At 40.3% G+C, this 16,437-nt stretch overlaps 1 protein-coding gene across 3 annotated transcripts in view; it reads right to left on the reverse strand.

The window, feature by feature from the left end:
• Window positions 1-16,437, reverse strand: part of USP6NL (USP6 N-terminal like) — a 130,361-nt gene that overhangs the window by 9,599 nt on the left and 104,325 nt on the right. For all 3 annotated transcript variants that reach the window (XM_059058973.2, XM_067030232.1, XM_067030233.1), the window contains 7 exons: window positions 13,597-13,706; window positions 11,150-11,198; window positions 9,413-9,533; window positions 6,186-6,280; window positions 5,472-5,537; window positions 5,280-5,379; window positions 2,625-2,777 (listed from right to left, as the gene is read on the reverse strand). In XM_059058973.2, the coding sequence (XP_058914956.1) occupies window positions 2,625-2,777; window positions 5,280-5,379; window positions 5,472-5,537; window positions 6,186-6,280; window positions 9,413-9,533; window positions 11,150-11,198; window positions 13,597-13,706 (694 nt within the window). The remainder of the gene's footprint in view (window positions 1-2,624; window positions 2,778-5,279; window positions 5,380-5,471; window positions 5,538-6,185; window positions 6,281-9,412; window positions 9,534-11,149; window positions 11,199-13,596; window positions 13,707-16,437) is intronic.

The raw sequence follows: 16,437 nt of genomic DNA on the forward strand, positions 1-16,437 counted from the left end.
TGCTCTTCCCTGTGAGCAACTTTCTACTTTTAAATTTCAACAACAGAATATATGTACTCTGACTGTTCTAACGGTTTTCAGTGAGAAATGGTGGGGGCCACTGTCAGGAAAATTCTTCTGGGACAGAATCATCTTATTCCTTTTTCCAGATTAAATATTAAGTCCATTTGAGGTTTCAAATATTGTCACAAAATTACTGATTTCAAATTTATATCTGAAAAATCGAGCAGTTTCATTTCTGTTTAATGTACTATCAGCCAGAAGAATATACAATTCAAACACTATTACAGCTCTCAACAAGGTGATCAAAAGAAATACAGTATGCTTTCAAAATTATAGCTATGATAGCTTTTAAAAATCCAAAAAAAATATTGTAGTTAGGCTCATAGGCTGGACTTTCTTTCTAGCAGATTAAACTTGAAAGATAAGGGAAGCTGAAAGGACACAATTATTTAACACATTTATTTTTATAAACCTATTTTAATGCCACATAAATTCAATAGATCTTTGCGAAATAACTTAATTTTTAAAACCTGTACTGTGTGTTTCCTAGGGTTTCAAATCACAAACACAGTACAAACTGCTGTGCATGTGTAACATCAGTTTCCACTACACAAACAAACAGAAGTGAAAATGCACTCAAACCCTCAAAAAGTGAGACAGGACACATAACTAAACTGACTTGTCTGTGTGTGCAATCGAGATACAGAAAGGTTCCATCACCTCCAAAAACTGCCTCCCGCTAACCCTTTGTAGACGATAGGTTTTTATATCCTAAAAAATACATTGTAGCTTCATTTGTTCATTAAAAAATATCGGTTGAATGCCTACTCTATGCTAGGCACTGCCCTAGGTGCTGGCGACACAGACACGGGCACGGTCCTCCAGGAACTTACTGTCTAGTGCAGACATCAAACCAACTGACACGGCCGGGGGTGACGCCCGCCCGGCGAGTGTGGGGACAGATGCACACACGGGGCACGGCTCCAGCACAAAATACCGGTGACCAAACTCTGCGGCTTTGGGGAGGCGGGGGACTGGCCGAGTCTCCAGGAAGGAGACAAGGCTTAAGACGAGCCGTGTGCACTCAGCAGGATGGGACCGCGTCAGAGGCCCCGGTGGTGCGAAGCCCCCTCACCACGTTCCCCCTTAACCGCCAGCACGAGCAGAGCAACGTCAGCCAGTGTTCCCGCTGTTATTTACCCAGTCCTCTCCTTTTATCCCCACCCTACTCTCCATCCCCTTGCTACCGTTTCCTAGTAAAAGATCTTACAAAAGACCGCTACCAGGTTTCCTCCTGGGTAAAATGAGGACGAGTACTTTTTCTTAGAGTTATTTTAAGGATTAAATGAGACAGTGCCTGTGGTATGTGGCAAGGAGCAAGCATTCAATACATACTAGCTGCCAGTTAGATGCTAAACCACCCCATTCCATTACACAGGTCTTGACATTTTACTCTCGTGTTTAAATAGTTCTATTATATACATATATTTTTTTCTTTTTGTGTCTTTTACTAAAACTTGTCTTAAACTCTTTTTAAAAGTAGGCAAGACATTTAAAAATAAATGTTGAAAAAGCAAGACTACAGTTAGTAACTGCTGTTCCAAATGCATTCCCTGCTACGGGAAAGAATTAGTAGAAAAGGGACATCGTTACACTGCACGAGAGAGGGGCGGCCTTCGGGAGCAGAGGTGATGGTCTCGCAGGGCCCAGGCCCGCACTCTATTACTGCTGTGACGGCTTGTTTTCTAGTGAACCCTGAAGACCCAGAACAAACCTAGGAGAACACGGATTAGACCCCTTGCAATTAAATAACTAAAAGCAGAGCATCTTGGTTTGTAGCAAAGGTGTGTTCTTAAAACTTCTTTCTACTGTGCTCTCTCCACATTTTCTTTTTTTTCTCTTCCACTCACCCGGTACCACCCTCCATCCATCTTCCCCCATTTATCCTGTTTCTAGCTCTATTATGACCCTATTCACACTCTATTATTATTGTGTAAATTCTGTCTCTCCTCTGTGCACCCTGAGAGCAAGAAGCACGTGTTTCTTTTCAGTTAAATCCCCAACAGAGCACCTAGCAGAAAACCTAACAGGTGGTACTGGAAGATGTTTCGAAATAAGTGAATAAAATATATTATTTATACAGCAACATACTGCCAAGAGCCCTGGATGAGCAGTCCGGAAACTCGGACTCTAGTGGCAGCAGTAATGCTGTGTCTGCAGGTTCTGCAGCTTCTGAGTGAGCATTTTAGTATCAGTTTCCTCTTCTAGAAAATGGGACTTTTACTTGCTCTGTTACTGCGTATGGTTCCACAAAATGAGTGGATGAAAGTAAAAAGCGCTTATTGTTATGGTAGCTGAAAGCACCATGGTCACTTCTGTCGAAATAACATTATTTGTATATCAAGCTTCCTAAATTTAAGTAGGGACTCTATGAGGAGAGGCAGATTTAATTAATATGCTTATTTAATTTTTCTTAAAATCGAAGATTTTAAGAAATCTGATTTACATGATGTCGTCACAAGTCTGCTGCTGTTTTCAAACAGAAATGGCCCATGTTAACTGCACCGTGTCTTCCAATCTTACTTGTAAGTTACACATAAAAAGTCTGGCTATTTCCTTACCAGGTTCTGGAAGGTCTAACTTGGCCCGCTTTAGTTCTACCATAGAAATCTGGAGCTGCTCTATTACAAAGTCGTCTTCGAAGAAAAAATCCTTTGCCAAGGTCTCCTGAAGAAATTCCACAAGTTCTTCCATGGACAATTTCATAAGATGTTCTGAGAAAGGATGAAAAAGGTAAACAGCTACTTTAGGTTGAGAATATAACGTATTCTATTCTGATGTATGTTTTTAAAAGGGCACAGCATACAATTTATACATGACCTTGTGAATTTCACCGAAACTGAGTAAGACGAACATCTTTTCTGATATTAAAGCAGTCACAGAGAAAAGCAGGTACCCCTAGGGGCTTGGGGAGAGGCGAATGCTGCTGAATACCTTCTCGTTGGTGTAAGAATAACCGGACCTGGGTATTAATGTTCCCCCAGAGCCACCCAGGATGACATGTGTGCTTTCTGTTTCACTGATACGGAGCTCCAACTGCTATAGGCACATCCACTTCTAGGTCTGTATTTTAGCTGTCTCAGAGTTTCTCAAAAATCTGGATTATTAATTTTATTTCTACTTATGAAAAAATTCAAATTACAGATACAAAGCAGAAAGTAAAAATCAGCTGAGATCCACTAGCCAATGACCTACAAGCAGATGTGTGTACATGTGTATCAATTGACAAAAATAAATGATACTCTCCACATTATTCACCTCCTTGTTTTTCCCCCACTCGATGGCGTACGTCACTGATACCTCTCACTTCAACAAACATGATTTTATACCACCATCATTAACTATATAAGAGTCCACTGTATTGTACGCTCTATACTTTACTTAATTGGTCTTCTAATATTGGGCATTTAGGTTGCTTCTAATTTTTTTTTCCTGTTTAAAATCACTGTGTGATTTTTTTTTTTTTTTTTTTTTTTTTTTTTTAGTAACAATGTCTCTAAATATTGGTAAGGCCATCAGGGAAAAAAACAAGAAAAAAAATCTTACGAGCTTCAGCTAACTATTGGTCCAGACAGTTTTTGAAGGTTTATATGGTGAAGGAACTTCATGTTAAGTCCTTGAGCTGTGTCTTCCTAACGAGAAAAAATACACAGCAGCAGACAAAGGTTTTCCACAGCTTATTTAATCTAATGACACGGTAGGATATAAACTAACTGTTATGCTTAAAGTTTATTTACAAAAGGTAGAGAAACTTTTTACTTGTCAAAATTAAGTAAGAGTCTGAAGTAAAACATAATTTAAGAGGAGGAAGAGAGCTACAGGGAAATATAACATCATGTTTTTACTTTCTCACGGCTTAGGGAACATTAAGCTAATAATGTTTAAGCTAACTAAGGTAAACGAAAGTAACGATGTTTAGTATACTTTTGCTCTACATTTTTGTCCGTTCATAATCCAGAAAGAGAGAAAAGAAGTAAAGGGGGTGAGAGGAGAGACTGATTGATTGATTTCCTGTGGTTATGACAGACCCCGAGTCTTGGGAGGTATTCATTGCCAAATCGTTTCATCTTGGTGCTGTGGTTTGAGTGTTGGGGAGGGAGGGAAATGGACCACAACACTTCTGAATCGTCTTCTTTCAGAGTAAACTATACAGTCGTTGATTTTAAAGTTTCATTCCAACCTAGAATTTGGATAATCTGGTGCTCCTGAAGGCCACGGTTTTCAAGTTAAGCAATCAAGCAATCTCATATCAAAGTACCTAACACATTCTCAGAACAAAGCCAAGCACAGCAGGGAGAAAAACTATAACATGAAAACTATAACTAAAACGAAACATGACCCCAAGCACTCAATTAGCTTATAAGTTATGGGGGCAACTGAAGAGATGATCATTCAAGAACAAGATAAGATGCAGAGTATACAACGAACGTGAACCTAGGCTGTGCCCTAGGCTGGAAGTGTTGTGTGAGGTTCCAAAGCTTCCAGTGACTCTCTTCTCTGCATTGTTACAAGAAGAGTCACCAAAGTTTTAAGGTTGGGTTGAGACTTTAAGACGAATAAGGTTCTTTATATTCATAAAGAGAAACTCTCATTCCTTGACTTAAGGCACAGCATATCAAATTTACAGAGCCCTTGAAATACTGCAACTGAAGGCTTTTAAAAGCCTTGTGTTACATTTGGGCAACTGTGGACACGGTTCAGAGGCCACAAAGCAGCAAAACAGGGAGATGAGCTGGAGGTTCCCCATCTCTGGTCTACGGCGTGGGGCTGGATGCTTTTTTCCTGGGTGAAGGACACAGTAAAGGAAAATGTCCTCACCAGCCCTTTTAACTAAGGGGCCTGGCTTCTTTGGTCTCTCCCTTTTCCTACTACAAACCTGAGATTCAGACCAATGAAAAGAAATAAGAGATCCCCCGTGGAAACAAATAACTAACAGGAATATTATTATTAGTGAAACATATACACTGCATTCTACAGAACTGTGAAGATGAAAATGACATAGAGAAAAGAATCAAAGACCTTTTCCAATGTAGTAAGCTTCTGGTCATGAGGAAGAACCAATGAAAGTAAAGTGCCAACTGAAGATAATTTCACTGATTTCCAAGAATTTTTTAAACTCATTACTGAAAGAAAATGAATTTGGGTGGGTAATGAGAAATCAAAGTTAAAACAAGGCTAGATTTTTGTGAAATCTTTATAATTAAACATTTTCTTACTTCTGTGTAATTTTAAGATTGTGTAAGACATAGCAGTAAGAATTCGTTCTCCTTCAAAGATATAGATGTCCCATATTCTGAGGTTTAGTGTAAAGGGAGTCTACAATTAAAACAAAACAGAAATAAGATTAACAGTTTGCCCTTGGCTGGTATTGGTAATTTTATGATTGGGCTTTGTAAATAAATACTCACCCGATCAAGGAAACATTGAAAAAACCATTTCATTGTGTAAAAACTTGTGTAGATTTCTTGAGAATCCTGGAAAAAACAAAGACTTCACAACTTCTGGATTGCAGCACACAAAATACGACAATATAATACTAAAAGTTAGGCAGGTTTTTGGAGGTAGCTGTCACAGCTAAACAAAACCATTCATTAGAAATCTCTTTTCGTGCTGGAGTAGTTCCACTTCTTCTCTTCTGACTCCCTCAATTTTACTTTTGAAAATCACCCTGAGAATAAACCCTTCATAAGATAGGATTGTAATATAACACTTTGCTTCTCTTTAATATATTTAAAGGGATGTATCCTTCCTTTATTAAATTACTGTGTTTTACAGGACAGCATGTATATGGTTCACTGAGGATGAGTTTGTATGACTCTTAAAATATTTTAGTGTGATTAAAAAACCTCCCAAATCACTGAGAAATCACACATCCTTAAAAACTATATTGTTCGTATATATCAGCTTCAAAGTTTGATTTTATGAGTTAGGGCTGTGATAGTTCATCCGTACTAAATTTCACAAATCTAACGTCCTTTGAACAACTGGGAATTACAACTGCTCAGTAAATGACATGGACAAGACTATAAATCAATAGGGTAATTGGGACCAACGGCTGCACTCAAGTCTTCTAGCTTTATTCTTGGTGTAGGTGGGTGTAAGTCAATGTCACAGCTACCTACCAAGTGCTGCTTAAGCTTGGACAAAAATTTATTCAGTATTTTTTCATGATGTTCTTGAAACCTCAAGAGTTTGGGGAAACCATGGACAAAAAATCCTAGAATATAAACATAAAAACAATACTTCATAAACAATACCAACAGAAATCTCTATTTTAAAGAGCAACATACTTCTTCTTTCATCTTTTAACTGTCAACAACAACAAGAACAACAAATCCAGTAATCGCCCAAATATTTTTCCTCCCCTCCAAGGAAACAATTGTGTATAAGCTTTGGTTAATGAAACTTACAGTCTAGTATGTGTTTGCTAAGAATCTTCTATATCCTTGTAAAAGTATAAAAGAGGACAGAATATTTCTGAATTAAAAGGGAAACTAAGAAAAAATGGAAACTGAAGCCATTTATCAAGATTATCTGTTCTCTTGAAGTACTGGGTCATGTCTCATATGTACACATTTTTATAAGTTATTCCAATCTTGATCACTTATGTTGTTTTACCATTAATACATTACATAACAAACATTTTATTACCCTTTTCAGGCTTACTCCAGTACCATGCCAAGGTTATTGTCACTTTTTAATCCTTTCTATAAGTGATACTTAACATCAGCTAAAACATACGGGCACTATATGATCGATGTTAATATATTCTATCCCAACTGATTATACAATATAATCTATAAGATTTCTAGGAAGTAACTGTAAATGGGAAGTTAGTATTAATTTTGTGTATTTAAGTCATGGAATTTCACATCTATTTTCATTCAAAAATTTCCTTTCAGATATTCTATATAATCTGTTAAAAAGGATGCATACACAATGAATTTATGATTTATCCACATTAGCGTTTTCCAACCTGGGTTCCACTTAACTTTGAAAAATGTTACTAAATGTTCTATGTTTTTAAAAGAATCCAGGAGAAATACTGTGTGTTATATATACGCTTCTTGCCTACGTTCACGAGGCGTATGAACTTCTGAATGTTTCTAAGTTGCTTTATAGACTAAAGAAACCTGGTTTTCTTCGTTTAGCTCATCTCCCAGCCTTACTGGCTCTCGGAGTCCATTTTTCCACACAGCACGCCTGTTTCCAAAAAGTGAAACTACGTCCCTCCAAGAACCCAAGGAACACAGTGCTGGGAAACACGGCTTTATAATCTTCAGGGAAGCGCTACTTCTGAGCTAATTCTCCGCTTTCTAAGGTGCGTGTAGAACTTCCCAGACAGCAACTTCCTCCCTTAGTAACACTGTCCAGTGAAGTGAGTAAATAAAAAATCCATGTTTCTCTCTCCGTGCCACTTTCATGGTCAATTTGATAGGAATGGGAGTTGGAAGAATTTCAAGAAAAAGTCTGATTTTGAAAAAGGCAATCCCTTCAGAAATACACAAGTGCTCAAGGGTGCTAAGATACCCAACTCTGCTTCACTTTTCAGTGGTGTCCCAGACTTGATATTTTAAATCTCATTTTCTTCAGCCCTCTCTTTATTCTACACATTGGTAAGTGATACCACTTTCATATAGGAAATGCAAAATACTGAGGTAACCTTCAGTTATATAACTTCACAGGCAGACCTTGCAACAAATATCTCTAAGTACAAACTTACCCATAATAATGACCTAAACTGCTCTGGTAATGTAAATGTTAGGATAGTAAAATTCATACTGCTTTATAGATTAGACTGGTGACAATAATTACTGAAAGCAAGCTATCAGGTTTAAAAGAATGAATTTTCTAAAACTGGGCGGTATTCCACATAATTACATACTACTTAAACTGTAACATTCCATTGTACTTCAAGATATATCAGCAACACCATCTCAGGGTAAAGCAAAATGAAGACTGATAAGGAAGAGTTATTCTTCTTCAAGATGCCTTTTGAAATGATACTGTCTATTGGATGGCAGCTCAATATAATGTGTTTTACTACTGGAGTCTCTTTCTGGGATGCAAAGTGACCAGAAACAGTTATCATGCAGATAGTATTCATTTTTTAAAAGATTCACAGGGAACACTGAGGGAGAAACAGACAGACAGACAGATGGACAGACAGACACACACAATGCCCCCACAATAACCACATGGTAAGAATGTGAGATTTAATAAACTATGGACTATGGAAGGTCACACTTTTGAAAATTTAAAATATTACTTTAATATGTGGCAGGTTCCCTACCACATAAAGCTTTTTTTTCTTTTTGTGGTACGCGGGCCTCTCACTGTTGTGGCCTCTCCCATTGCAGAGCACAGGCTCCGGACGCGCAGGCTCAGCGGCCATGGCTCACGGGCCCAGCCGCTCCGCGACATGTGGGATCTTCCCGGACCGGGGCACGAACCCGTATCCCCTGCATCGGCAGGCGGACTCTCAACCACTGCGCCACCAGGGAAGCCCCCACATAAAGCTTTAACGTTCACAAACAGAACTAAGATGGTCCATTCTCAGAGTGATTAGTGTTAAAATTGTTTTTAATTTGTTATTATCACACGCAGTGGCACTGGGAAAATAATTTTGCATTCTATGGACAAATGCCACTTTTATTTCCAAGAGAAGCTGCAATCCAAACTCTCACAAGTAAAGTTTACTGCATATGCTTGGCAAATATAACGAAAACGTTATTAAAAACCTCCTAACTTGAAAACCAAAACATTATGCAAGTTTTGAAATATTAAAGAATAAAGTGCCCAGAATACGTTATCAGCCTTTTCACTGTAAAATGGAGTCAATTTTAAGGCTGAAAGAACTGAAACACACACATGAAATACAAAACTACTTAATTACTGTGTACCTTTCCTTTAAACACCTAAGTGTCATTTCTCAATTAATATTCTTTGACAAAGAAGTATACATCACAATATCCAGTCAATAGTAGACATTTCACTGAATGCATGACTGTCTAAAAGTTTTGATCAAAAGCTCTCAATAATTCAGTTTTTCCTAAATTCTTCTAAACCTAAATTAGTTTCTCTTGACTGGGCCAAGTAAGGAAAGAGTTTTAAAATGTCAGCAGTATACTTTGTAGTAAACACAAAGGAATATAAATGTAAAGAGAAAAGTCCAATAGAGAAGAATTAAATAAGAAACCAGTAACAAACACTAATGAATTAAAGAAGCCCCTAAACGTTGTTTTGTACTTAACCCTACCAAGCATCATCCAAAGTATGACTTTGTTTGAATTTGCCTTTTTCTCCCTCCCTCGTTTGTTGCTGATGATCAACTATGGGGTGTTCTCACCATGCATGGCGTGTTTGGGGCCCGAGAACAGTTTGACCAGGGCCCAGAAGGCATCCTCTTCATTCATATACATGAGCAGTAGCGCTGTGATCTGGCTCATCCCCTGACAGTATCCAACTTCCTAAAGAGAAAATGAGAACAGAGAAACTGGGGGTTTTCAGATCGAATTACATGTACATGCACATATAAAAAACTGATGTAGAAAACAATCAGAAAATGCCCAAACACATTATTTAATGGCAATTCTATAGAGAAATATTACAATCTCAACAGCACTGAGCCACATACTATCAAAGAATGCACCTGGTATTGGAGAATAAATGAAGAAGTACGGGCAAGTTTAACCTACGTGGATTTTACTGAGCCCTGTTCAGTACCATTACACCTTCTGTAAAGGCTGTTTATTTTTCTGTTTTAGGTGTGATTCTCAGCTCAAATAGTCCTCTTCTTCGCTCAGATGCTGGCAAATTTCCCTCCTCATATAGTTCCCAAATCTGCTGTCTTTTCTCCTCTAGACTTCCGGACCCTTATACAGACACATTGTGGGGTACCTATCCAGCCTATGCTCCTGCCCTGAGAACTGCCCACGCTCCCCATAATCCCTGCTTATAACATGGCCTTAGAGATTCATGTCTGTGCCATGTGAACCAAAGCTGATGGAGCAGAGGACACCTGGCCCCAGGGAACCATTAATTGGCTGCAAGACTAATATACTAATTTCTCTAAGAAAATTGAATAAAGCCACAGAGACTGCAATCCGATGGTGGTATGTACTTGAACAGAACGGTCACGCTGAGTCCACGGGTGCAATATTAGCCTTGGAAAAACAGATAAGCAGACAAAGAAAGCAATCTGGAGACAGAAACAGTGGAATGAACAGTTCCCAGAGACAATCAGAGTTATCACATGGCCACAGAGTGGAAGAGAGAGAAAGTGAAGCTCTTCTCACTGGAGGCTTCTCACTCTCCAGCTCCAACCCCCCTGAGCTTCATTTCTATGAGAAGGCCCTTTAATCAGTCCCTTTTAAACTTGCTCTTGTTTGAGTGAATTTCTGTCCCTTGTAGCTTAAGGGTTTTGACTATAAGAGAAATGATACACCCCAAGGTTCAAGGTGTCCTTCCTGGAATCTAGTCAACAAGCATTAATTTGGCATCTACACTGGTTTCGACACTAGTTGATCTTCCCTCCCAAATCTCTCTCCCCCCAGAGTAATCAATGCCTTAAGAATAACATGTTCTAATACCTGAAAGCTTAGTTTGGCCTACGCCAGGAGACAGCAAGTAGGTACATGTGGTCTCCTACCTGGACCTCACTGAATAAATGAAATGTGAGCCTGAAAGGCAAGCTCCCGGGGCAATGAGGAGCTACCAAGAGTCAGGCAGAAGGTAACCTAGCTACCGCTTCCTGTCCTTCAGCGCTGCTCATTCCACTCCTACTTGCTTAAAATACAAACAAGACAAACAACAACACAAAACATAACAAAACAGTCCGGAGAAAGAGGGGGAAAGTGAGCTTCGCTGTCATACTGTGGTTTTCCCGCTTCGCAAGCAGCTCTGCTCTAAGACGCCAGGGGGGCCACGGGAGCCTCAGGAAGATCCACAGAGACCTGGAGTCCGTCCAGTCCTGAGATGAAGCAGTGCAGGCCAAAGGGGCCTTGTCAGGAGGGAGGCCCAAAGATCTCCTCCAGGCGCTCAGAGCACAACTCAAAAAGCTGTGGGCAGGCGTGCTCCAACTTACCGTATTGTAGATAGAATATGCAGCAAGAACGTGGAACAGGGATTGCTGCCTAGAAAAAGAAATTTACATTGAACACAATTTAGGTTTTTTTTCACATATTTTTAAAATTATAAACTTAAAAAAATAAGTAACAGTTTGACTGAAGATAAACAGATAATCCAGATAAAACTACTACTACAATAAGGAAATGATCCCCGAGCTCAAATTTAAACAATACAGTCTAAACTTGAGGCTAAATTTGACAGAAAGGATTTATAGCCAAAAGCACGAAGGGCTTCACAGTTTCTTCAATTTGTTCCCCTCTTTCACTGAACTACTCTCACTATAGAATCATCCCCATAGAAGGAGCCGGCTGGACGGAGCTGCGGACCGGCCTTCTGAAGACTCACTCACACCGCCAGCTCCGAGAAGTACCTTGCAGGGGGGGCATGTCCCCCAGGAGGCGGTATGCACCTGAAATCAGCCTCCAGCACCAGCACTGCCTCTCCCAGGATCCAGGGGTGGGAACGGGAGTGGCTCCACACACAGTCACCTCTCGGGTCCACTAACAACATGCTTGGCTCCGCTGCTCTAGAGGTCCTGGCTCCAAAGCGAGGAACGTCCCCACCAGGAGACACTACGATTCCACTGAACTGGAAGCCGAGACGGCCACCCGGCCACGCTGGGCTCCTCATGCCTCCGAATCAACAGGCAAAGAAGGAGGTGACTGTACCGGCTGGAGGGACTGATCCCGAACACGAAGGGGAAGGGGGGTGCTAGGACACAGTGGACGTAAGCAGGAGCACGTCTAGACCACAGAAGACACTTATGGTGCCTCTGAGTATAACCAAACCCTGTGATTAAAGTCAACGGAAAACCTCCCCAAGCCAATTCAGGCAGGACTGCTAATGGTCCAGACTCCTCAGGAATAAAGGTTTAGGTGTCCCCAGCAGGCAAAGAACCACGGCCAGCCGAGGCACCTGCTGAAGGTGCAGGGAATACGGGGTGGGTGGCAGGAAGGCAAGAAACCAGCCAGCAGTGACCACACGCCCAGTCGCAGAACTGCTGACTATAGATGCTTTGAGCATTTCCTTAGTTTGATATCAATATGTTTGTGTATATATTTTAATGTGTTTTCTTCCTTCTCTTTTCCTTATCATCTAACATAAGATGTTTAATAATAGTTGACTTTGTATCACAGAATTTAGGTTACACATATCAACGCAGAAAGAGTAAACACTGCCCAAGGGCGCTGCATCTTTTTGTGGGGAGGAGGTTAGCGTATTTTCAGTCGTAAGTAGAATAGCTGTACCATGTTAGGCAAAGCATGACTTTATCGTCTTTATGCGGAAATTAAGTTGACATGGGTGGACTGTGATGGTTAGCTTTACGTGTCCACTTGGCCAGGCTACAACCCCCAGTTATTCAAACCCTAATGTAGGCGCTGCTGTAGGAAAGGTGTTTTGTAAATGTCATTAAAGTACACAGTCAATTGACTTGAAGTAGGGGACAGGGAAGCCCTGGGTCAAGCAGTCAAAAGGCCGGAAGAGCAGATCCGAGGCTTCCCTGAAGGATGGATTCCTCCGCAGCAGCTTCGCGCGCACCCACCCAAGAGCTCTGGCTGCGCTTCCTGACGGCCCGCCCGCCCGCCCTACGGATCTTGAACTTGCCTAGTCAGGTCCTGCAACTTGGACCTAGTTGAACTTGCCTAGTCAGGTCCAATTCCCCACGATAAATCCCTTAGTTTACATCTCTTGCTGGTTTCTTTTTCTCTGGTTGAACCTTAACCGATATGGAGGTCAGCAAAACTGTACCTTTCATTCCTAAACTGATATAGTCATTTCATTTGCGTATTTCCCATTTTTTTAGTTTCACCTTTGCATGGAGTCAACGGTCTAAGAATACATTTATTGCTGACACGGCTCTCAAAAAGTAACACAATCTCTCATTTCTTTTCTAACACTTTTTTTTTTTTTTTTTTTTTTTTTTGGTGGTACGCGGGCCTCTCACTGTTGCGGCCTCTCCCGTTGCGGAGCACAGGCTCCGGACGCACAGGCTCAGCGGCCATGGCTCATGGGCCCAGCCGCTCCGCGGCATGTGGGATCTTCCCGGACCGGGGCACGAACCCGTGTCCCCTGCATCGGCAGGCGGATTCTCAACCACTGCGCCACCAGGGAAGCCCCTAACACTTTTAATAAAAGTATCTACCATATATTTAAGAATTCCCAGATCATAAAATGATTTTATAGCAATTTTATAGCACCTACTATATCAAAGGTTAAAAAATTAAGTTAAATTGGCTCCTGAATTGTACACAATATGGAACAAATGATCCACCAAAACTTAAAACCCTTAGAATTGGAATCAAAATTATCATCTATACATGACATTCCAAACACTGACATTTCAAACTGATAAAGACTATTTGTAAATGCTATTCATAGTTCATAATACTAAACTTTACTTACTTCACACCATATCTGTCTCTAAACATGATATGGTCCCTAAATGTGCGGTTGACATCAAGGTCTATTTGTCTGATATCAGGTGAACAACCTCGTGCTCTGTGTTTTAATTTCTGAAAAGGAAAAAGAGGGGAAGAAAGCACATTTTAATGGAAATCGGTTGTCAAAATGCCTATGACAAATGGTAAAGTAATTCTCTTTAAAAAACTTTTTTTGACTTAGGAAAGCCATTTCCATGGTTAAAAAATGAAAACAATATAAAATGGTGCACAATGAAAGGTTTCTCCCCATCCACACCTCCTCCTCTCCCTCCCATCCTGCCAGTACAGTTTGATTTTCATTTTGGATGGAGAGCGTTTTGGAGTTTGTGTTCCTAAGACTCTTCACAGGTGAGCCATGCAGTTCGCTATGCTTCCTTTCTTCTTTCTAGCACAATGTTTTTGTTTTCCTTGGGGCTTATCATTGCCTTGTTTCTTGATTTGCTTCATTTTCTACATATGTGTCGCTAATTCAATCCAAACTCACTTTAAGTTGCACCAACCTCTCCTGGTGCTATTCTAACAGAACAGGTGCCCTCCCTGCAGACCTGGCTTCCGGAGCTTTTGGACCCGCTGCTCAGCAGGGGTCTCAGGGGGTCTCCCTTCACCATCTGCTAGGCCTTCCTTTGCTTGGGTCCCCTGTCCCCTGCATCTCACATCTTTCTTGGTTTATTCCCTTGTTCTGGAGGAGCTTGTCCTCCAGTAGCTCCTATGAAAGGGCGTGCGGGAGATAAATTTTGTGACACTTTGAATGTCTGATAAATCTATCCTCTTTCTTAGCTATTTGGCTATTTTAGAATTCTAAGTCAGAAAATATTTTTGCTCAAAAGGCACCACCTTCACTGTCTTCTAGCTTCCAGTGTTGCCATTCTAATTCTTTCTTCTTTATATGAAATCTATTTTTTCCTCTCTAGAAGCTTATAGGAGCTTCTATCTTCAAGTTTTGAAACTTGCAATTTCTGTGCTTGGCTTGGATATATTTTTAGCCACAGGTTTGGGCACATGATGGGTCTTTTCAATCTTAAAAACTCATTGATTTGAGTTTTGACTTCACAATCTATTTTCTGGGAAATTTCTTCACTTGTTATTTTCAAACCCTCCTCTAGAATTTTTCATTTCTACTATCATTTTTTATATTCATAAGCTCTGTTCTCTAATATTCCTTTTATAGCATCCTGTACTTGTTTTATGGACACACTATCTCTTTTTATCCCTCTGAAGACATCAGCAGTAGCTCTTCCGTTTTCTTCTTGCTGTATAGTCTGTTTCTCACAAATTGCTTTTTCTACTTGTTCTTATTTTCCATGTTAGCTCCTAGCTCCTCTCCTCACTCATATTTGAAAGAAGACATGAGAAAGCTGATGGAAAGCGCTATGTGCAGACGTGGGGCTTCAAACTCTGCTGTCTTCATTGTGGAGTGATCTGGCTGGTTTCACTGGGCTTCCCTTGAAGTCAGGAGTTTGGGGGTATTTTCTTGGGCTGGTCAGATTCCTAGACTCTTCTGAGTCCCTGTCAGGAGGACAAGCGTCCGGCTGCTGGTGTTTTGTTCTGGAAGCCCAGCGGAGGGAAAGGCGGGACTGCCCCAAATTCAGGACATTCCCTCCCTCTGTGCTTTCCTCCGCGGGTCTGTGTCCTCTCCAGCCCACAGGGCTTCTGTTTCATCCTCTCCAAACAGTAACCCACACCCTGCCCCAGTCTCGTGCAGGGGTGGGGAGCGGGTGGGGGGACTCGAACTGCTTCTGCAACAGGCTTTCAACCACTTCTACTGTTTTTAGTTTCACTTCCACTTCCAGAGGTACCTGGAGCTGGCAATTATGAAGCCTGCTGGGGATTTTGAGATATAAATCAGGTGCTCCTCCGGTTTTCTCAGGGTTGCTAAAATTACTAAATGTTTGTCTGAATTCTGGTCTCCAAAAATTGGCAAGGATGTTATCTCTTCTCCCATTTTCTCATTCCTTGCAGTTTTTGTCTTTTTAAAAAACCCTCTCTGCTGTCAATTAAGCAGCATTTCGGGGGAAAAGAACAAAATGAGTATGTTTAACCAGGTAGGAGATTAAAAATTATATTAATTTATACTTAACCAGATTTAATTGTAATTAAATATCTATATACATGTAGTATATTGACCTATTTACCATGTACTGGAAATATATATTTCTGTTAAAACCAATTCTAGTAAATATATATAAATATAACTGTTAATTCCTGACTTAAGCTAAAAGTGGAAAAAACAAGGCTGCCTGGAATATGTGTATGTATGTTAAATGTTTTGTGAGTATGTGGGTTTTGTGTTTTGAGGTAGGAGCTCAGAGAAGGGCAGCTTCTGCAGCTTTTAAAAACATGACCACTTCCACAGTGTTTTGAAACACTTCAGAGTTCTGAAGACCAAGGAAGATATTTATACTATTGTACTAGAGAACTGTACAACCACTAAAATAGTATTGTATGCTATTTCTGATAAAAGTTGGTCTAAGAGACATTACAAAAATTTAGCTTTAAAAATAATCTTTACATATTTGTTCTTTAAATATCTTAAAAAAAAAAAATAAGGTAGTCGGCAAGCAAAGAGGTTTCAATTATTGTTCCACAGGCCCACTGGTAAAAGATGAGGTATCAAAACACAGAAAGGAAATGTTTGACAAGACATGATAAAATATGATTTAAAATAAAATTTAGTTGAAAAGGAGAAAAACACCCAAAGACATCTATAATGTCAATTACTCTAGAAAACTTTTCCTGAAGATGGTGGTGTGGGAAGACGCAGAGTTAGCATCTCCCCACACTAAGGCACCTGCTGGCTGCTGGT

The sequence above is a fragment of the Kogia breviceps genome, chromosome 3 (assembly GCF_026419965.1).
Source record: "Kogia breviceps isolate mKogBre1 chromosome 3, mKogBre1 haplotype 1, whole genome shotgun sequence".
Taxonomy (NCBI): Eukaryota; Metazoa; Chordata; class Mammalia; order Artiodactyla; family Physeteridae; genus Kogia; species Kogia breviceps.